At 37.9% G+C, this 22,113-nt stretch overlaps 1 protein-coding gene across 1 annotated transcript in view; it reads right to left on the bottom strand.

The window, feature by feature from the left end:
* The window catches only part of CFAP58 (cilia and flagella associated protein 58), a 54,819-nt gene that overhangs the window by 12,747 nt on the left and 19,959 nt on the right, over positions 1-22,113 (bottom strand). The window contains exons 10-15 of the mRNA XM_069020373.1: positions 20,928-21,089; positions 18,027-18,173; positions 14,489-14,629; positions 13,915-14,138; positions 11,797-11,908; positions 9,488-9,592 (exon numbers count right to left, since the gene is read on the bottom strand). Of these exons, the coding sequence (XP_068876474.1) occupies positions 9,488-9,592; positions 11,797-11,908; positions 13,915-14,138; positions 14,489-14,629; positions 18,027-18,173; positions 20,928-21,089 (891 nt within the window). The remainder of the gene's footprint in view (positions 1-9,487; positions 9,593-11,796; positions 11,909-13,914; positions 14,139-14,488; positions 14,630-18,026; positions 18,174-20,927; positions 21,090-22,113) is intronic.

Here is a 22,113-nt window from a genome sequence, read left to right as displayed (position 1 = left end):
ATTGTCCACCTCTTGCTGCTGAGGGAAAAGCAGAACACCCCTTGCCTTAACACAAGAACACCTACAAATGGTGCATACTACAGACATACATATAGCTCTGGGCCACCCTATAGAATATGGGCTTGTGAATGTATTGCTGCTGCCCTCTTCCAGTATTTCAGCTTCTCTAGCAGCTTCTGGATGGCTGACAGTCAGTATCGGATTGCTACAGCACTGCAAAGTCTGTGCGCTGCAATGTATTCAGTCAGCACAGCGAGTCATTTATTTTCCCTTAACAAGATAACTGGTTGATTAATATACTTTACCCTGGGGTGCACAGCAGATTTATTTCCTTCTCAGATACATGCTGAACACAGGAATGAGGAGTAAACAAGTTTGTTTTCAGTTATTTGCTATTTACTGGAACAATTCCTGAACTTTTAATCCAAGCTTTATTCTAGCAAACTAGTGTTGAAGCTAAGGGCAATTCTGACTAAAGTTTAGGACTGGGTAATTTTACAAAATATTTTCAGTCTAATGATACAAGGTATCCATGCTCAGGATTCTGGGTTCAAACCAAACACAGTGCATTTGAATAAAACACTTTGGTGATCACTGCTTCTGTTTTGCTGATGCAGATAACAGATGACAGGGCTGTCTCTTAGGTTCTTATATGGCATCCTTGTTTCAATATCTGAATGGTATTAAATCTTTATTGTACACAAGCTGAAGAACTGCTTCCAGAGAGGGCAGTGATCCTCTTCTCATTCTACAAGAATTCTGGACACAAAGATTTACTACATGAATTGCTAAAGTTCACTAAAACTCCTTGAAGACACACAGGAATGAAATTCAGTCTCCCAATCTCCCAGGACCACCATGATGATGGTTTGTGCTCTTTGCTCTTCAGAAATACCAGGCCTGGACTACAGAAGCAGGTTACAAGTGTGGGAGAAAACTCACAATAAGCCACAGTGTACTTGAAGACAACAACCTCTTCAGGTATGCTAAACTTCATGGACTTGGAGTACATGTATTAGAATGCAGGACACTAAACTCTGTTTGACATTCATCTGTGAAGGATAGTATTTGTGTAATTAAATCAGTCGTGCATGATGAGGAGGGATGACATCTGATGACACACTAAAGTTCTCTTTCAAGCTCAAACTCAAGTAAATATATCAATTCTCTTAAAAAACTTGTAAAACAGATTAAGTATTCATGAATATTTGCTACCTAGAAACCCCAAGGGATTTTTACTCTGCCTGCAACTTCCTCAGCTTTGTAAATGATATCTGAATATTTCTGGCCAAAACATCATTAGAAGAGCTAAAAATGTCGCAGATCTCCAGAAGTTACTTTCTCAAATAAACTTGCACCTTGCTTCTGTCCAAAACCATTTATCATGGGAAATCTGTTTTGTTTATGAGGGCAGTGTAGTTCCACAAAGATTCAGTAAAAATTACCTCTTCCACTAAGAAAACTGTTCACCAAAAGTATTTTGTTTGATCACTAGGTAGTCTGCTTTGCTCCCCATTTCTCAGTGCCAGAAATATTTGCACTACTTTTATTGGAAAATTATTTGCTCACCCTAAAGAGCAGCCAATTATCTTCACCTGGTGATATTAAAGTGATCAGCATACTTCCTACCTATATTTTTCAAAACCCTTTTTAAACAAACATACATATTAAAAAAAAGGCTATTTTTCTGGGAAGACTTTATTCTCTTCCACTTGAATTGCAACATATGTGGGAGGAGGGAAAGAATCTAAATGTCAGTGTGTTTTTAAGAGCAGTTTATCATGCTGTAAATTTCTATAGCATAGAACATCTTCTAATTCTAGATGGACTGAGATTAGAAGGGCTAAAATAAACTAATGCGCCAAGAAGTGTATTGGAAATATGCAGAAATAGAAATCAACTCCTTTCTGAGGAGAGCTAGGGCAAAAACTGAACAACCCTGAGGTATCTATTAAATTATTAAAGCTTACACAAAACTTTCAGGTAGATATGTAGACTCTCAAAAGACCTTCACACAGATGACTCATGCCTTTCATGTTTTTGAGATATGATTCCTTACTACTTCATCACAGGATTGCATATGAGCCCTGGTAAATTGCACCAAGATTTAACACAATTATTCTACAATTGGCTGAGTCTGGGGTTCTACCCTACTCACAGAACCCTACTGACTATACAATCAATTTTTAAAAAAATAAATAATTAAATTAAGTGGGAAAAAATTATCAGTGTCAGAACAAAGGACACTAGAGATATTCTAATTGCATGGAAAAATCATCATGCCAGGCATAGAATCACTGAAAGACATTAATCGTTCAATTTAAAACCAATACTAAAATACAAAACATCTCCCCTTAGAGTCAAAGCTAAAATCTTCACTCATAGTCCTAGATTAGCAATGAACCTTTCAAACACAACAAAAGGAAAATAAAAGAACGGCTCAAGAAGGAAAGAATCTAAAAGAGTTGTCCTGAAAGATGACTTGATGCATTAGGTACCTCCATATGTCACTTCATACTGCACTGGAGATTCCAGTTCAAGTAAGTTTCAAGGTATTGGACTGAAATTATTTTGATAGCACTAGTTCAGTAGACTGTTATGCATCATAATATTGAGCTGGTAATGAGATATTTTTTTACCCATCACAAGTTAGAGCTGGGCTGCAGCCAGAGTTCATGGGAACACATTTTTTTCATTTGGAGAAAGAACAGAGCTTGTCTTTGGAGTCTAAATCAAGGCAATTCTTAGAGTGTGCCTTTGACACATCAGCCTAATTCTGCATGACACTGGGGAAGTAAACTTTTTCTTTATGATTCATATCCAGTTGAAAGCCAAAAAGTAAATGTTAGGCCTGAGTCCTTATGGTATTTCTCAGTTCTGTATTTCAATACAAATCCCTTGAAATTCTGGCCACCGACACAGAACTGGAGTCATAAGTTGATACACTCCACCTGGTACTGGAGTACTGCTTTCTCTCTCCTAAGGTACATAGCAACGCTTAAGTTTTTATAAGGGCAGAAGAGCACTTCTACCTTTTTTCCCCCCACATCAGGAACCATTCAATCAATTTGATCAATGCTCCCAAACCGGGTAGATCCCAGCCTGCCCTGCACTCCCAGACTGAACTTCCCAGCTATAAGACCTTATACTTGTCGAACTTCACTCTTTTAAAGCATTGTTGCTATTTCACTTCTCCTATCTCACAGTGGGCCAATACTTTCCTTCTGTTTCTGCTTGTTGTTTACATACTTGAAGAGCTCTTTCTTGTGGTTTTTGACAAGTCTGGCCAATTTCAGTTCAGTTAGTGGTGCGATTCCTTTGTGCTGGTATGTCTATGCCAGCTACTGCCTATGCAATTAGATGCAATTTTACTGGCAAGAAAGTCTTCTGCCATTCAAGAGCTGGTATAAGCTAAATCAGAAAAGGGACTTTTTTGCTGGTAGAAATGGGGCTTTTAAGCGTAGAAAAGGCCTAGAGCTCAATATACTCACCCCTTTAATTGAGGGCTGAGAGAACTGCTAGCTTGAGCTGCAAGATAGGGCATTAATCCGGTGCTTCCAGAGGAAGTCAAATCCTCCAGGAAACAGAGATAGAAAAGCGCCAAGTCCTACTACACTATAAAAAGCTAAAAAGAAAATTTCCCTTTTCATTTTTGGGTGGAAAAATCCCTTCAAAAGGCTGACTTCATATATAAATGATAAAGGAGCAGTAAAGAAAGGATTGCATTTTGGCAGTGGATTTTGCAGTTCACCTGTAAGTTTCAGTGCATACAAAGCACTCTCCCAAACTACCTCTGCTGAAATCTCTCTAAAGACAAGATGACAGAGCAACAATAATGGGCAGGTCAAAAGAGACTTTTAGGGATTCTACAGTCATTAGTTTCCTGAAGTGAATTGCAGTTACTTTTTACGAAAATAGACAATTCTGCCAAAAAATCCCCAGCTCAGACTCTCTACCCTACATATAACATGCAAGTAGGTTATACTCTCAAATCCAAGTAGAATCTACACTGGGCACCAAAAATAAATAAATGCAAAATTTGAGAGGGTGAAATAAATCTCAGCCATTTTGAAGATGTAAAGATAATGTCTAAGATAAAACTCATCTGAGCCTTAAGAATACCAAAATAAAGGTAGGGGATAGGAGAGTATTCTCTTATTTTTCCTGATGAGATATTATTTTACTCAGCATTTGAGCACACATTTCTCTTATGTGGAAGCTACTTGAGCACTATGAGAGCAGTGAAGAACTTAGCAGAAGCATGCCTCATGAAACTCCCAAGCTAGGTAAAAAATGATTTTCAGAAGGACTAGGCTCCCATAAACTGGGCTGAAAATAATTAACCAAGATTTTTTTAAAAAGTATTTTATTTTATAAATGGGGAGAAAATGCATAACAAATACAGGGAAGCAGATCCCCAAGTTCCTTCCTTTCTTGGGAGAAAACTTTGATTTCAATAGCTGCCAACCTGCATAAACCCACATGGTAACTCACTGTTCTAAAGCAGATTTCTTTATGAAACTATAGTACCAGCTCTGAGAAATAAAGATGGTTATGTATATGTTCAGACACTATAGCAACAAGCACCTCAAATTGGATACAACAGCTCTACAACCAAGTTAGCACAAATAAAATAAAACATCTGCCTATTTTGAGTGTTTAGCTACTGAATTGAGTCATGTTGCTAATATATTCATTCACTCACCACTGTAAGAATGGAAATTATTTTATTCCCTTTTTACTTGATGTGAGGCATGCAAAAGCTAAGCAGCCTGCCCAAGGTCACAGAAAAAGTCTCTTGCTCTCCCCTTCCTGTATCTCACAATACCTGCAATGGAACTGTGCTGGAGACAGCAGCATCCCTTCTACTCCTCCTACTCTCTGTCACTGGGACAGTCAGTTCTCTGGAGGGATTGAAACTTAGCTCAAAACTTGGCTCAATGCAAGGACATGTGGGTGCTATCTGGCTGTAATCTCTGAGTCAGATACATGAGCTAATCATGCCTTTTGCCCTTGCCCTCTTTGAACTATGAGCTCAAGACACAGTCAGCGCAGCATCACATCCTGACTGCCCAGTCCTGGGCTTTGATCGCTGACAACTTAAAAAAATAGCGATTAAATATATATATATATGTACAGAAAAACAATGCTTTCACTACTACATGCAAGGCTTAAATAAGACACATTTGCCTTTGACTCCCAGAACAAATAATCTAGGTTGCACTTTCTTTCATATTTATGAATAATCTTCTGAGATGACTGACAAAAGAGGTAACTGACATATATTGTGAATCTTTATGCTGTTATCCATTCCAAAACATGCAGCTGAATAAAATTCTGCTCAGTCAGACATAAAATCAAATTAGAGGAGTTAGCTCTGAAGAGAAAGAAATAAATTTGAAACAAATAAAGCAGTGCATAATTCACTTTTAATGGGATAAGTTCCTAAAACCACACTAATCATAATCCTAACAAGGTAATACTTTCCACTGCGAGTTTACCACATCACTGCTCAGTACACAGCACAGCAGCAGAGCTTCAGTCACATGAGGGATTTGCCCCATATGGGAAGTGAGAAACTGGTTTTTTGCAGTCAGGATTTGTAGAGCACTCCTGTTTATTAATAATTATTCCTTATGGCCTTACAAAACATGTCATTCCTCCCACACACGTTCACAAAGACCTTCACTCATTAGTGAGATCTCCTGGATAACAAGACAACGTATTTCTCCACAAAACCCTGCAATATTACTCAACAGTTTAGAAAAGAACAAAAAAAAAAGCTCTACCTTGACTGCAGAAATTCAGAAGGAAGGTAATGACTCAGACATGAAAACTGGCTACCCCTGAAGTAACATTTCCTATGTTTGGAAAAAACGCCACTGGATTTTTATTGACCATAAGCATTCGAGACATTGGGTTTGGATCTGATTTTTAAGACAGCATTTTTTCATCAGCACAGCAGCTCACAACTGTGAGAATGCCTGAATTAAAAGAGAAATTATAACCACCTGTTTTGCAGCTACTCTTCAAAGTAGCATCTCAGTATGTCCACACTTATTTGGTATATGAGAGCTGATACCTTATAACCCAAGATGCTGTGGCTACAGGCACAGATAAATCAGAAACAAGAAAAGACTTTAGTAATTTCTCTAACATAGGAAATCTTTTTACAGCTTTATTTCAATATTCAACTCTGAAAAGCTGTTCTAGCAAAACCCAACATTCAGCATTGTTGCATATTCACTATCTCTCAGCACATGTCTGATCCAAAAAATGTGCCCTGATGACCGGTTAAGAGAGATTTTTGCATGAGATTTTAGAGTCAAGCTGGGTTTTTCCCATATTGTCAGCAATCTAAATCTTCTGACTGAAACATAGCAAATCATTCTTTTAATCACATAGCATGGATTGTAGCTTGCTTCTACATCTGCCTCAGTTTTAAAGAAATGACAGGGTTAGAAACAATGAAAAAGCTGATAAAAAGAATATGATCAAATGCACATCAGGAGCAGGTAAAGTAAGCAGATGCTTTTCTACATGAATCTATATACTGTGATCCTTACTTAGCAAAAATTCCCATTTATTATATCCAGCTGAAACCTTGTTCCCTGCACTTTAATTTAAAAGACCATTTACCAAAAAGTAAAAAAGAAGACAAAGCTACAGTGCATGCAATACAAATGGAATTATTTTTCCCTTATAAAAACGTTATGGCTCTGCATGAGTATGCAGCAAGGTGAATACCCTACAAATCAAACTGCAGGTTGCTGACACTGGGCTCAACCATTTCCTCACATGGGTTATTTCTAAACTCCAGAGGTGTTTTCAATACTCAGTATTCAACACACAAGGGTTTTTTTACTCTATTTATTAATAGACTTTGAGGTGAGGGAATTTATGCCACATAATATGCACAGTAGACACAGATACAAGCTTCACCTTAAACAGAGATCTTATTTGCTAGCATGATAGCCACACACACATGAAAAAAAGATAATGTATGGCAAGCAAGAGATGAAGATCATCTTAAAGCTGATACACCCAAAGGCTATGCCCTTGTTACAGAGCAAGATGTGAATGAAGATGACTGGGAGTGAGGAAGCATGACTTAAGCAAGCAAACATAACACAAACGTTCTCTGAGCTAGTGAGCTTGTATCCCTCAGTCTGCAGTCTCCAACTCTGAATATGGGGGATGTTCTGCCAGGTGAGCACAAGCCAGTCATCAGCAATTCCCCACTCCTGCAAATGAGCAGTGACAGAACTGAGCTCAGCTGACTTCCAGGACCATAATAAAAACATACTGAATGCCTTTAAGCATGAGGGGTTTACCAGGATTTAAAAAAAAGAGAACTCAACAAACAAATTATATTGAGGGAATGAAATTAAAAATTCCTGAAATTGGAACTAAATTACTGATGTTTCCCATAATTCTAAAGTTCAGTCAGGATCAAATCCTACACTATCTTTCAAATACTTCACTTCAAATATACTTCAAATCTTTCAAACTGCCAAGAAGGTGGTCTAGTGAAGCCACCCTCCTGGTGTGTGAAACTCAGCTCTCTCCAGAAAGTTGATGTTACTGCTCTGTTCATTTCCTTCTGCGGGAAGTGTTCCTCAGGCTCATTCCTTCCTCACAGCAGTTTGGAATTTGATAACATCAGTTTAGTAAGTTATTAGCAAGGGTTTTGTTTTGGTGCGTATCAGGGTATGATTTTACAAAAGAGATACTATCATCATACCAAGGAAAACCAGTCCAAAGAATAATAAAGTGTCTTGTATCAGGTTATCCAGACACTCAGCAGAAGCAGCTCTGCCAGTACACTTACTTTGTGATCACTGAGCTATCCAGTGGCACACAGGGTCCTTTAAAGAAATGAGCCACAGGTTGTCCTCCATCTCTGGTTACCTCCTTGTACTCCCACCCTGCTATGAAAGAACCCTATTTCAGTCACCTTGGAGGACTCAAAACACCATGGAAAAACAGAAAAGAGCTCAGAAATGTTGATGTTAAATCCCTGAACACAATGTGGAGCACAGTATTTTTGGCCTTTACTAGCTCTCTGAGGGAAACCTTCATTTCAGCATTGTTACACAGGAAATTGGTGCCTGAATTAAGAACACAAAGGAACTCATTAGCAATTCTAGCTATAATAATTAGATTTTATATAGCCAAACTCTGTCTTAAATCTAGAAAAATAATTTAAAAAACATAAAGTTGCCATAGAAAGACCATTGCAGAGACAGAAAGATTATACCAATGGCTAGTACAGTAATGCAGGCTCAAATTTCAAAGCTACTATTTCAAAGATTTTCCTGGGCAGGCAACTTAATACCTCTATATCTCAGTTCTTCAGCTGAAGATAAAGATAATAGCAAAATGGGAGCATACTAAGGATAAGGCAAGATACTCAGTAGAGACTATGTAAAATCTAACAGAATTGGGTTTGTGCATGGGTAAAGCACAGTAAATTTGAAGCTATTTTTGCTACATTTTAAGCTAACTATTTCACTGACAGCATTTCAGTGCTATGCAACAAAGACCACATTTTTCCAAGCAGAGGAATAATACACCATACATTACATTCAAATGAAATTTCAGATCAATGTTTTCCTATGAAACAACAAATAGAGACAAACCCTGCCTTGCTAAGATCTGCTGAGCTTCTTCTCAAGACACAGAGGGAGATTCAGGTCACATTTTACTCTCCAGTGAGTGATACCCAACACAGGCATCAAGACTAATAGGATATTTAAGATGTTAAAATCATACCTAGAGCTGGTAATCTGTAGCTGTCCCTACTGGTCACCAGAGAGACCAGATTTACACCTCTGGTTAAAGCCCAAAGAGTCCTTCTCTGTTACATTTGATAGCAACATTTTCACTACAGGAATACAGTCTGTCCTCCATTCTACAACATAAATCTTACTGTTATGACTGGGGTTAAGGGACATCTGATACAGCTAAAAAAAGATAAGCTATCACAAAAATTATTTTTGGCAAAGTTCAGCACAAAAACCTTGAAATCAAACATGCCCCAGACAGCAGCATATATAAATCACACAAACTCTTCAGGACTCCTTCTGCCAAAAGCCAAGCTAAGCACAAATGGAATCAAACAGGAATTTTCCTCCCTGTTCTGGTCATAACAGACTTGTCTAAAATGACAAAGAAAAGCCTTTCAAAAAGTCTAAGACTGACTTGAAGACTAATCTATGACATGAATAAACTAAAGCCAACCTTTAATTGTATTTCCCAGAGTTAGACAGGTATCAGTAACCAGAATATAAAAGTCAACTAATCTGATGCTTTTTGTTCTCTTTCAGTGAGTCAGTGCTGCCATCTAAAGCTATCCAAAGGGCATGCAAAAGAAATTCAAAGTCATGCATCTAAATACCATACAGGAAGCACATGTCAGTAGACAGAGATGCAGGGCAAGTCAAATATATTAATGAGATGCAACAAAATAATGATGCTGCAGTACCTGAAGGAGAAATTCTTTCTCTATCACTTCACCTGTCTTGGTGATAAGTCGCTTCTGTAGTCTCTGTACTTTCAGAATCAGCTCAAAGGTAGTGGGGTCGCTGGCCTAGGGAAGAACAAAGGAGTCTCAAAAATTATACATAATAACAAGTTACTGTTTCTTTTTTGAAAATGAAAACCATAATATCCCAGTGTTCAAAAGTAACAAGTATAAAAGGGGGACTAGGAGAGGACACATTCAGCTATTTTTTTTTTTAATTGCATGCATACAAGCAGTCTGGAACTTAGTATATCAATTTTAGCAGCAACTGGAACTGTCCACTGACAAATGAAGAGCAGTGCAAGTACTTCCTGCTGTTCAAGAACTTCAAACGGTGCCAACTTAGTTTCTAAGGAGAGGAAGATTTTGCTACTGAACAAAAGAAAGGCTAACTGCAATTTACTTTTGAAACAGGTGGAGAATTTAAGAGGAACAAATTTGGCGGCTACACTGATGAATTATTATGGGGTTCTAAAGTGTCCATACATGTGAAATTTCATTCTTCAGTGGAATTAAATGCTTAAAATGGTGACAGTGTTTGCACTGTACTGTTGCCCTCTACCTACATAGCCCATAACACCAGAAGCTAGTAGATGTCTGTCTTTCCATCCCTTCCTTTTCATTCTTTTGGCACAGATTGAATCTGCAGAAAGCTCTAAGGAGCAAAGAAATATTTAATTCTGTGAGGAGCAGCCAGCAAAGCTTACTTTCCCAGTACTTTGTCTTCTTGTTGGATCTTTTAATGAAGGGCAAACCCTGACTGAAGCTTTTCCTCACTCAGGGACTCGTAACACCTCTCTCCCATCTGGTTCTTCCTCTTTCATGCAGTGTCTCATAAGGATTAAACTCACACTGCAGTAAAGGCTCCAATAAAGTCCTACTCTCTTACATTTGCTTGAGCTTATAAGGAACTCGGTATCTCATTGCTCTTAATCTTTTGTCTGATTTTATCTAAATTGACTAATCAATTCAAGCATAACTAGGACACTAACACAGATACACACGCAGTGCTCACAACACAACATTATTTCCTGAGAAACCAGGCTAAAAAGTAGACCAGTCCCCACGATCCACTCAGTCCTTGATTTTTTTATATCGCTGCCCAAGCATGGTGCCAATTTGTGACAACTGTAGTGATATGAGAGTGTTTGTTCATTAGGAATTGAACCAAAACTCCATCAGGATTATTTCATATGGATCTTGCCATCTGCTGGCCTTTCTGTGTTCCAAATACAAACCAGTAACCTAGAATGGAAAGACACAATTTCCCATTATCAGTCTCCTCATACATTCATTTTCCCATCACTGGATGTTTTGACTGGCCTGATTTTTCTTTGTTACAAGGTGCTGCTAGGAATTGTACCTACATGTGTCTAACCTAGTTCAGCATCCTGCACTATATCTCCCTTCCATGAGAAAAGCTAATCACACCATCCAACTTTAAGCTCAGCATGGAAAGATCAGAAATTCACTATCATGCTAGTAAGCACAGTCAAAAAATTCAGCTGTGCTTCTGCAGGGACTGAGCACATTATCACTCATTATTAGTGCAGCTAAGCAACCCAGGCTGGCATCAGATCAGAGATTCATGCAACAGAGGAATCTCAGATGGCACTGACTTACATCAAAAATATCCAGTGATGCCAACTGATGTTCATATATTTGGTCTATGCTTGATGGATTTTTTATTTTTCCCCTTCACTTGGCAGGTTCAAATCGTGTGAAAACTTAGATTTGCTGTTTATGTAAAGCAGTTGAACTCACATTACCTGGAATGACTGTCTTTGGGAATCCACCACCATTTATGTGGAGGCCTCTTCCCTTTTTTCCTCAGATGTAATTTACCTTCTGACTTCATATCTGTCCATTCTCCAGTCTACCTATTTATGAGTCTTTCAATTACTGGCTTTCTTCCCATATACATCTCCCTAATTGGTGAGGGTAGGATTGTATCTTTCCCCTATCATCCTATTTCCCACCATCCATATTAAGGAATCACCCCCTTCTAAATTCACCTAATTCATTCTTATCCCCTTTAGCACTTGAGACTGTCTCTTTATAAATCTCCCTGCAATTTGTCATTGAGAAAGTGACACAAAAATAACACTGGTTGCATTGTGCAAGGAAAGAATTCAGCAGGTAAGGATTCCATTGGTACTATGGAAATTTCAGTCTGCCCAGTCCCTCCACATCATTTGCATAACAGTAAACAAAATAGGTCACTGATTTGGTAATAGGGGCTTTGGGAACACAAAATGCTCACACATCACCTCTAATTTTCTCCATCTGTGAACTTGCAAGGGCTTCTGCAGTTCTTCTTCCAAAATTTTGCACCGAGTCTGTTCCCTTAACAGTTCCTTCTGCATGTGATTAAACTCCCATCTGAAGACCAGCATAAAATAAAAATAATAAAAAAACCAGACGAAAAACACTTCAGTGTGACCAAGGCATTAATGTGGACATTAACAAATCATTCTCCCATGCACTGTGGTGCACAGGAACCACTACCTGGAACACACAGAGTCACTTTGCCACTGCAGCAATACTGTGGTGGCAAAACCTAACACGGATACCACTAAACAGGTGGAACCATAAAATAACACTCTTGGATCTTTGCTTCATTAAGAATGGCTCAGAAAAGACACTCCTGGGGAATCTACTCCACAGACTACTGGATCTCACTCTTTACATCTTACCATGTACATTAAGGCCAGCAGGACAGTCAGTTCATCAACATACAAATCAGTTATCAGTTATGGGTCATATCCAGTTACCCCCACCTTGAATCCAACAGCTTGTGTTTGAAAGGTTTTAAATCTACATGGCTCACACAATCCATTAAATAAAACACACTCTAGGACCTAACTATGATGGACAACATTCCTAAGAGAACTGAAGTTTAATTTCTTTTATTACATCTCCTCAAGGAATTTCAGAGGTGACTTGTTGCTGAATTTACAATTAATTGAGCACTACCAAGATTCTTTGACAACTAGGCTTTTATGGTGGGGATAGGGGGTTGAGGGGCAGGAAAAAAAGGCACATTTTGCAGTGATCTGACCCTTATAACTTTAGTGATTGAATCCCCTAAATTCTCTGAGGTCAAAAGGGGGTGGAAGATTTCAATGTGCCTCCTCCACCACTGAATCTTTTCCTACTAAGCTCAGAATTGCATTTAGCTCACTAGAGAGAAAAAGGCCTTTTTTTAACTGTGAGGTTGGACAAGGTTATGGAGAAGGAAAAAAACCTCACATTTCCAATTGGCAAATCGGGAAAGCTAATTAGCAGTGCAAGTGATAAATGGAGTCTTTTCGACAGGCAGTTTTCATGATGGTTTTGGACTTCATTAAAGTATGAGATTGCTGCTGCAGTTAGCAAGAATTGATCCACCCATCATGGCATGCAGCACACTACACTTCAATACCACCACTGAGCTTCAATACAGTAACAGACTTTCAGCTGAATGTATTTGGGCAGCAAGCTCAAATCCCATTCCTATCTGCAGTCAGTCGATGAAAACTGCAATTGCTAATGTTGTGTGCCCAGCTCTCCTTTCTGTTTCACCAAATCAAACTGGCATAATTCTACTGGAGTCAATGGGACTGACCATGGACTGAAGTTAATTTGTTCTGCTGAAAGCCACGGAATTACAATGATAAAATAAAGATCTCACCCAGAACTGTGGTAGCTACACAGAATTGGTACAATGGTTATCTGCTAAAAACATAATTGCCTCTCTTTACAGACCAAGACTGATTCTTAGAAAATGACCACAGTTTCCCAACAGGAAAGAATACACCTCAAATACAGGAGGGTAAACAAGAAAGGAAAAATTAAGCCAGAGAAGGAGGAGATAAATCAGGCTTGGGCTATTAAACTGCTGTTTTAAAGAAACACAACCTTCAGTGAAAATGTAACTAAATCTTTCTCAGAGATCATGTCTGCATATAAATCTGGAAGAGTTTTGTTATAAATATGTCAAGTGTCTCCCATACTCTGTGGATTGCTTAACCAAAAGGAGTTCCACTAATCTAGGCCTTGTACCGCTGTACCACTAAGTAGCTCCCTGGACTATGAACCTGTGCTGCTGCTGGTCAGGTTTATTCTGTAGGCAGTAACTCACAGTACAAGGGGAAATATGGAAAATATTTAAACTTTGGCCAAGATGGCATCTTTCCTCCTTTCTATAATTAATTTTCCTAATTGCTGATAAATTGTTCTATGAATTTAATCCAGTTTGTGTTTGAGGTCAAACCAAGCAAACCCCTTCTCCAAGGTATAAGGCTTGTTGATACAAGTCTTTACTATGTACAAACCATATTTTCTGTCTTAAAACACAAAATCATGGCTGCAGTCACTATGGAAATGTATTCCACTGGGTCTCCTACCTGAGCTCCTCCACATTGGCTGCACTCTTGCCAAGAACTCCCTTCTCACGCCGGAGTTTTTTGATCTCCAGCTTGAGAATCCGCACGTCTTCCATCCTCTGCCGGTACTCGGTCTCCCCCCTGTTTAAGATGGCCTGCTGGATTTTTATCTTCTCATAGAGCAGAGCCACCTCATCATTGCGACGAATAAGCTGGGTCCCCAGGGCATGTCTCTCACACAGCACCTGAGGGCACAGGGCAAAGCCATAAACTCAGTTACACTTCCTTCACACAATCCCTGAGTATCATGACAATACTTGTTTCAGTCAAAAACACGTACATTAAGAGGTTTCACTGTTATTAATTAAAGAAATATGGCAAGAACCTAATAATTTCCCCTATAAGGGTTCAAGCACCTGAACACTACAAACTACAGATTTCATTCACTTCAGTATCTTAACATTTTGGTTTTAATGGCACTATAAAGCTTTAGTAGTCCCACATTCACAGTAGCTAAGAATCATCTTAAAAATACACTGGACAAATGAGGGAACAGAATGCAGGGGATTTGCAAACTCTAATTAGAGATTCCTACCTTGTCAAATTCCTTCTTCTGCTTCAGTCTCTCTGCATCAGCTTCAGCAATTATTTTTAGGAGTTTTTTCTCTTCTGCCTCCTGATTTTCAATATAGGCTTTGGTTTCCATAGCCTGTTTTGTCATCCTAACCAGTTCACACTGATGGAGATAAAGAATATAGGTGATATATATGAATAATTTCCCCTTACATAAACCTACAATTAAGAGTTAGGTAAAAATATCTCATACATTCTTTTAGCTTCCTGGGAGGTACATATTTTGTTAGTTTTTGAGAACTAATCACCAAGACAAGCAAGCATGAAGACCCATAAAGAAATACTGTAAATAGTATTTTAATATAATTATTTTATACACAATAGAAATTTGAAAGGATTTTTATCTATGACAATATTGGGTTGAAGCTGTAATTCAGGGATGCCTCATTTGATTTTTTTAAAATTATACAGGTCATATTTAGAAATCTTTGCAATGGAGTTGTTATTTAGTCACTCTGGGATGTGAGAAAGAACAGTTCACCTTGCTGAAAAGGGCAACAATCTCTGCTGTATAATACAAAGTAGCATCAGCTCAAGAAAGGCTTCAAAATGGAATAAAAGAATTGGTGGCAACCAGGAAGGGAACAGCAAAATTTAAGAGCCATAACACTTTGTTTAGTGGATGTGTAAATGAGGAAGACTGTGAAAAGAGGGGCTGTCCCTAAGCAAAGGAGCAGCAATGCACTGCTACTGCAGCTGCACAGCACTAACACAAACTAACATTGGAGTGTACCCAGTCATTCTATCCCACTGTCACAAAATCTGTAATTCAAGGCATGTATGTAGATAAAAACTAGTAGGGTCTTCCTGGATTATTAGAAGTTTTTATCACTGCTAGGCAATTAGAGCCAAGGTGGAACTAGCCGACCACAGTTCATTTTCACAGATAGGAAAACTTTCAAGCCTCAACTCAAAGACTTTGCCACAGCTCTGACCCTTATAAAGGATGATGTTCAAACTGCCTTTTGGGAACAAGCATCATCCAATGCTGAAAGAATGAGGCTGTGATGAAGGCTGCACCTGCAAAAACATTGATTTAAGACAGAAACAATTCCATCATCATAATAAAACAGCTTGTTCCATTCTTATTTGCTTTAATAAAATTCTCATTTTCCCATATGTGCAAAACATAGCTCTCTTATTCTGTGTCAGATATTCATCAGAATTCATCAGCTGAATAAAAATACAAGTCACTTTATCCTGAAATGCAATCAATGTTGTGCAAAAGCTGTCCACAAATGTAGAACAGCTCATGTGTTCAGCATTGCTGGATAATATTTTTTTTAATAGATCACAATTCTGTGGTCTCCTTATGTCAGAAAAATATGAATTGTAAACAAGAAGTGGCATTAGATGTGGTCAGCAAACATCCATATAAACAAATCTCCTCACTGCAATGCACTCATTTAAAATAAATCTGAACTGCCTTGTATAGTAGGGAACATAAATACTTAAAGCCACACAAGGACTTTTAGTTAGATTAAATATGCTAAGAACCACAGTACAAGGGCCTTTGCACATGAGCTAAGAGAAAAGGAAATGAATAAACACAGTCACTGTACAAGCAGAAAAATGGCATGTCTGAAACTGCTATAAATCAGCACAGCTCACTTGAAGTTGGTTCAGGGAATTTGTAAGAACTGAAGAACAGTCAGCAAGAAAGAATAACATATATGGGACCTGTACCAATATCTCAAACCAAACTCAAACTAAATTCTTGTTTAGATTCTGAAATATTAGTGTGATACATTTATTGGTATACTATACTAGAAGTGGGAGGAAAACAGGAGTTTTACAGTTTTGTAACTGAACACAGAATGCTGAAATAACAAGTCAGATTTTACACTCAGATTTCCAGAAAAATCCTAACAAAAAAATATGCATCTCCAAAATTATACAAATCACTTGACTTGCCAGAAGCTCAAATCTTGAGGGACATAGATTTTTTTCAATATTCAGATCCTTTGTCAAGCAACTCTAACCTGCAGCCCTGTATGAAGGCCAACTGAAGCCAAAAGATGGCATTGTACTGGCTTTAACAGAGCTTGGATTTACCACGATTACACATTTTTAAGGCCTTTATGCCATCTGAGGCGAGCATGTCTGTATAACCTCATTCCTATGAATCCCAGTCCTCTGTGATTTAGCACATTGTTTAAACTTATTTCTCAGGAACAGCTTTCTTCCTTCCTTCACATCAGTGCAAACAGGACAAACTGATGCCAGCTTGCAACACGAATAATTGGGTTCTTATGTGGCTGTGACAATCAGCTCCCTCTGAATTCTCTTCTGGTTTAGTACTCAGCAGTGACACTCAGGTAGGAGAGCACAATGCCCTGAGGCAAGTCAGTAATGTCATGTCAGTGTATGGACAAACCTGCTGGTGAATAATTGAGTGGGTAAACCATGCAGCAATCATATGTTTGTCAAATAAATGGTAGACAGTTCTGGGGCGATGAGACAGAACTGGGGACTAGTTAAGGCAGAAAGCTGCACACAGGAAATTAGATGCTGTTTGACTTCTCCATCACTGATAGAACATCTCTGAGACAGATCAGGTAGAAGAATACAAACTCATCACCCTTTTACAAAGTCCTATTGACATCTTGTCATAACTGCAATATGCTGAGAGAGGCTGAAAATTCAAGGAGTCATCGCAGCAAAGCAATAAACTGACAAAACAAAACATTGTGAAAAGTGACAGGGAACTTTTGTTTTGTTTTGTTTTTTGGGGGTGCTGTTTGCGTTTTTTCCTGATATTGTTTGGGTTTTTTTCTAGTGCTTAGTGAAGATTAAAAATAAACTCCTGTGAACACAACTCCCTAAATCTTTTCAGAGTGCAGCAAATTGGGCTGAGATACCACCACAAATCTAACAGCTTATCTAAGGATGGGCTGCAGTCAGCACTGAGAAGAAGAACCCGAGCTTCAAGCTCAGATTTCCTTTGATTTAAGACATATTCTTGCTGCTTTATACCACAGTATTAAAATAACTTTCTGTGCAGAGGGACCTACTAAAAGGCACTGCCTAACTCCCAAAAGACTAATGCTTGCTAGTTACATAGAAATACAACACTGTGAAGTGCAATATAATGGGGTTTGCACTTAAAAACAGCAGAAAGAAAAAAGTTCTTAAAAATAAAAAGTTGAGTTATAAGAGTCTACATTAAAAAGTTTGCTAGAATCAGTCTATCCCCAAAATCAACATTTCTGCAAGCAAAATGGAACTTCTTAGTAAAAAATGTTCAGTCACCAAGAGATTTAAAGCTTCCAACAGACAATTCAGGACTCTCTTATTATAATTATAGGCAGAGATTAAATTTTTCAGATATACAGACTTCTGCAACTAGTATCTCTAAATGATACTGAAATCTTCTGCTTCAATTACAGAATAGTTTATTAAAATACAGCAAAACAACTACCACAGGTCAGAACATAGTGCAGTCTGTGAAATCATGGAATCCATCCTTTGCAAGAAAGTATATGTGTCAAGGGTCTTACTTTCAATGATTCTTTCTCCTTCTCTGACTGCTCATGTTCCACATGTGCTTTCTCAAGGGCTGCATCCTTTTCTTTGAGCTCGTCTTTCAGCTGATCCAGCTGACGTGTGGCAGTTTTCAGCTTCATCTTCATTTCTGCTATCTCATCCTAATAGAACAGGAAGTGTGATTACAGAAAGGGCTAAAACAAGAGGTTGTTTGTGATGAGGAGTTCAGGCTGTTCAGATGTTGGAAAATGCAGCCACGGTGCATGAAAGTAGATCTGTTGTCCCTACTGTAAAACATCATTTTTTAATCCAACAGAACCAAACAGTTTCATTAAATGACAATTTTTTCTTTATGCCAGCATGCCATTGCAATAAAAAAGCCTTTAAAAGATACACTGACAAAAATAATGACCATCTATCATGAGTTTAATAAGCCATTTAATTTAAAGTGCTGGACACACTATAAGAACTAGCAGTCAATCCAAATTACTAAGATTCTGATCATATCTATCTGTTTTCATGCTTCTAATAATGTGCTTTTCCAGTAAGTTTGGCCACAAATCTTTGGAGAGAAGCTGGTTTTGTGCAAGCAAACATAGCCCTAAGTAAGATACCAAAATATGCTAGCTTGCACAGAGGTGCAAGGGGCAAAAGAGCATTTGAGAAGGCTCTGTGAGGATTTTAGCATATACTTTAAGCTCAAACAGAGCAAAAGGGCTGGTAGCAGTAGAGAGATCACTTCTACTCACAGCACAAAGGTGCCTGCCTGTACAAAACTAACATTTCAGCTCAGCACATGTTATGGCATGAAATGGAAGCTAACAGAGACAAACATGCTCTTCTGGATGTAGTGAAAGCAGCTTTAGAGGCTATTATTCCTCTGCTAGAACCTACCACCTCACAGAGAAGACATCATAATCTTTCATATGAATACATCCTCTTCCAGTACCAAACCAGGGTAGCTTTTAAAGCTTTTTCAGCACTGTCCACTGTGAGTGTGGATTTACTCGACTAATGAGGGATGTTTTCTTGCATGAAGTGCTTAATGTAACTAACCAAGATCTTGAGTTAGGCAATCTTCACCCAAACAGCACAGAGAAAGTACTGATTAGTAGTAATATGTCATTAGGCCCAACTGTTTGCATGTACAGTCACTTTTGTGAAAGCAAAAGTTACTAAAAGCTGTCTTTGCTACACAGCCTATAAATCTCTTTAGTGTTGTAAAAGATGACAGAGATTTAGCAGAGATAGAGCCCAGACACACCCAAATACATTTTTAATTCTTTACTTAATGTAGAACAGTAAGAACACACAATTTTGCAAGCTGGTCTCCTAATCAACTTGCTTAAATAAATGAACTACGAACACCAAAAGAAACCCCCAGGATGAAAGCATCAGATATTTATATCATAATAACAGCCTGCCAGGATGCCTTTTCCATTTTACTGTCTTGAATATTATGGTACTCTGGAGACCACTGGCAAGGTGGGCATGAGATCATTTCACATTAAGCAATCCAAAAATACTTGCATCTAGCTTTATCTAAACAAGCTAGTGCAATTTTACTTTCCAAAAGTAGAAAGAACTTACCATGTTTAAAACAACACTCTTTTTTTTTGTTTCATGACTAGCTGACCTGTTACTGAATACTGAATAGCTATTTTTCTCATTGCTAAACATAACACTGCCTTAGCCAAAAGATCTTTTGGGGTCAGCTATTTTCTCACACAGGACTTGCTAAGAGTTTTGTAGTATGACAAGTAAGCTATTAAAGTCTTAGCACTGGCCTCTAACAACTGGAACTGTGAACAGCATAGTGTTACCACCATGTAACATTCAAAACCCAATGGCCAAAAGGCTGCCCCATTTTCTAACTCAGCACATAGATTCCCATTCTTTACAAATAACCATATTTATGTTGTGTGTTTTAAAATAAAAATAACTAGGAAAAAAAAGTCTGCATTGTGATTTTTCAGCCTTATTTCTCCTGAGAGATTATTTGGGAGCAGCAGGAATCCCAACACCACATCCACTGATGAGAGGCTGACTAAGGTCAAGTGAAGCATCCCACATAAATGGCAAAATGGTTCATTCCTCATAAAATTCAGCACTCAGCTGGATAGGAACTTTGACAGTTCATTCCCATCTGCCTCTCAAACAAAACACCTACCTAAGTATAAATCTGTCATTTACTATACATGTTTATGTCATAAATACTTATTTGGTAATAACCCAAGGCTGTAAGTGACAGCTGTCCAGGGTCCCAGTGTCTGCCAATTACAATAGGATTTGTGTAGTATTTTAGATCTTTACATCAGAGTAACAGAATATATCCTTAAGTGGTGTGTTCTTTTCTTCTAGTATTGTTAGTGAGATCCCCAAGGAGGAGATCTGAATGGAGAGAATCATCTCCTGAGGAAAATGACATTCTCTGAAAGGAACAAGCAAGGTGGAAGTGTTTGGTTCTTGTCAGAAAATTCCACTTCAGCTGGGAAAGTGTTCTCTCTGCTTCCTAATCATTACTCACAGTAATGTGCATACTCATTCAGGGCTAAGGAGGCAATCTTCTTCCCCTTATACCCTATTTCACATACATGCATACAACTCCTAAAGGGATAAAACAGACTGAAGCCAGGATGGCTTTATGATTCCGTAGCTCCAGTGTACCATGATTTTATGCATGGTTTGAAGCAGGGATATTTCCACATGATGACTGTGGACTCCTATTTCCAGTCCAAATACAAATGGTATAGATGAAACTTCAGGGACCTGAAACATTCATTTACCCAAACCCACAGGAATGAAAAAAACACTTCTGCCATTGATCCACTGAGCTTTTCTTTAACGAATTAAAATTAAATCAGGTTAAAAACAAGAGCAGAGAGAGAAACACATGGAAAAATTTATCCTTCTACCTTTGCTTCAATCAGATTTTTACTGTACAGGGTTCTCTCTGATCTCAGAGTTTCACAAAGGTTTTGCTGCTGTTTTAATTTAATCCCTTGCACTTGTATTTCCTTCTCATAGTTGCAGATCTGCATTTGATGTATTTCAAGATCTTTCATGTTATGGAGGATCTGGAGCGAAAGGAAAGGAAAGAAATTACCATGATTAAACCATCATCACAAGATTAGAAGGATGGCACAAAGTTTGTGATTTTCTTCTAAGATGACAAGTTCAAATCTCTGTGATAAGCAGTTTTAACTACAGCTGAAAATTACTCCAGTCCAAATACAAGTTTAACCTTTCTGACTTGCTTATGTGGGACAACATTGTATTTTAATCTGTTATGTAGGTTTTGCCCAAGACTAAAATTTATAGAGGTGCACATACTTAATTGAACAACAAGCTACTGAAAGAAAATATCATCACAGAGTAGGTGCAATAAAATCAACATAAACAGTTTCCATCAAGAATAAATTTAGTTTATTTGTGAAGCAGACCTAGATTTTGGATGTTGTTTTGGATGTCAGCTGTATGATAAAATGAATTAACACACATGTTTTTCCAAAAAGCCCTGCAAGTACAGTTAAATTCTAACAACCCAATTTTTTTTTAATGAACACATGATCACAAACAGTTGATGACCACAAACTGGTCATATATAATTACTATAATAAAAAAGTCAGTTAATGTAACTTACACTTGGTCTACATAAGTAGGTAATCACCATTAGTTGCTTTTATGAAAGATTAGAAATAATTACGTGAAGGAGAATGGAGTATTGTAGACTATAGAAAGAAGATGACCACATGCAGAATCAATTAACAAAAATGCAAAATTTTATAGACATCTTTATTAAGCAGTTACTACCATAAAAATACATAATAATTACTATGTTAGAGGGGCAAAAATACAAAGACTTGCTAATCATTATTATAAGCTTCTAAATTACTTTTTAAAAACCAAGAACCTTTCTCCTGCTACACAAACCTGAAAACTGAGGCGCTCAAGGAAGCAGCATTCATATAGAATTCAGCATTACAAAAAAATAAGAAATAAAAACCATTCTAAGGAGTACACACATCAAGAACACAGTTTACCAGGTTCACTACCCAGGAGGAGAAAATAATGCCATCCTTAAAGCTAGGAAAATGATTA

The sequence above is a fragment of the Aphelocoma coerulescens genome, chromosome 6 (genome assembly GCF_041296385.1).
Source record: "Aphelocoma coerulescens isolate FSJ_1873_10779 chromosome 6, UR_Acoe_1.0, whole genome shotgun sequence".
In the NCBI taxonomy this organism is placed as follows: Eukaryota; Metazoa; Chordata; class Aves; order Passeriformes; family Corvidae; genus Aphelocoma; species Aphelocoma coerulescens.
The sequence above is the reverse complement of the archived record's forward strand: the minus strand, read 5'-3'. Positions and strand labels throughout refer to the sequence as shown.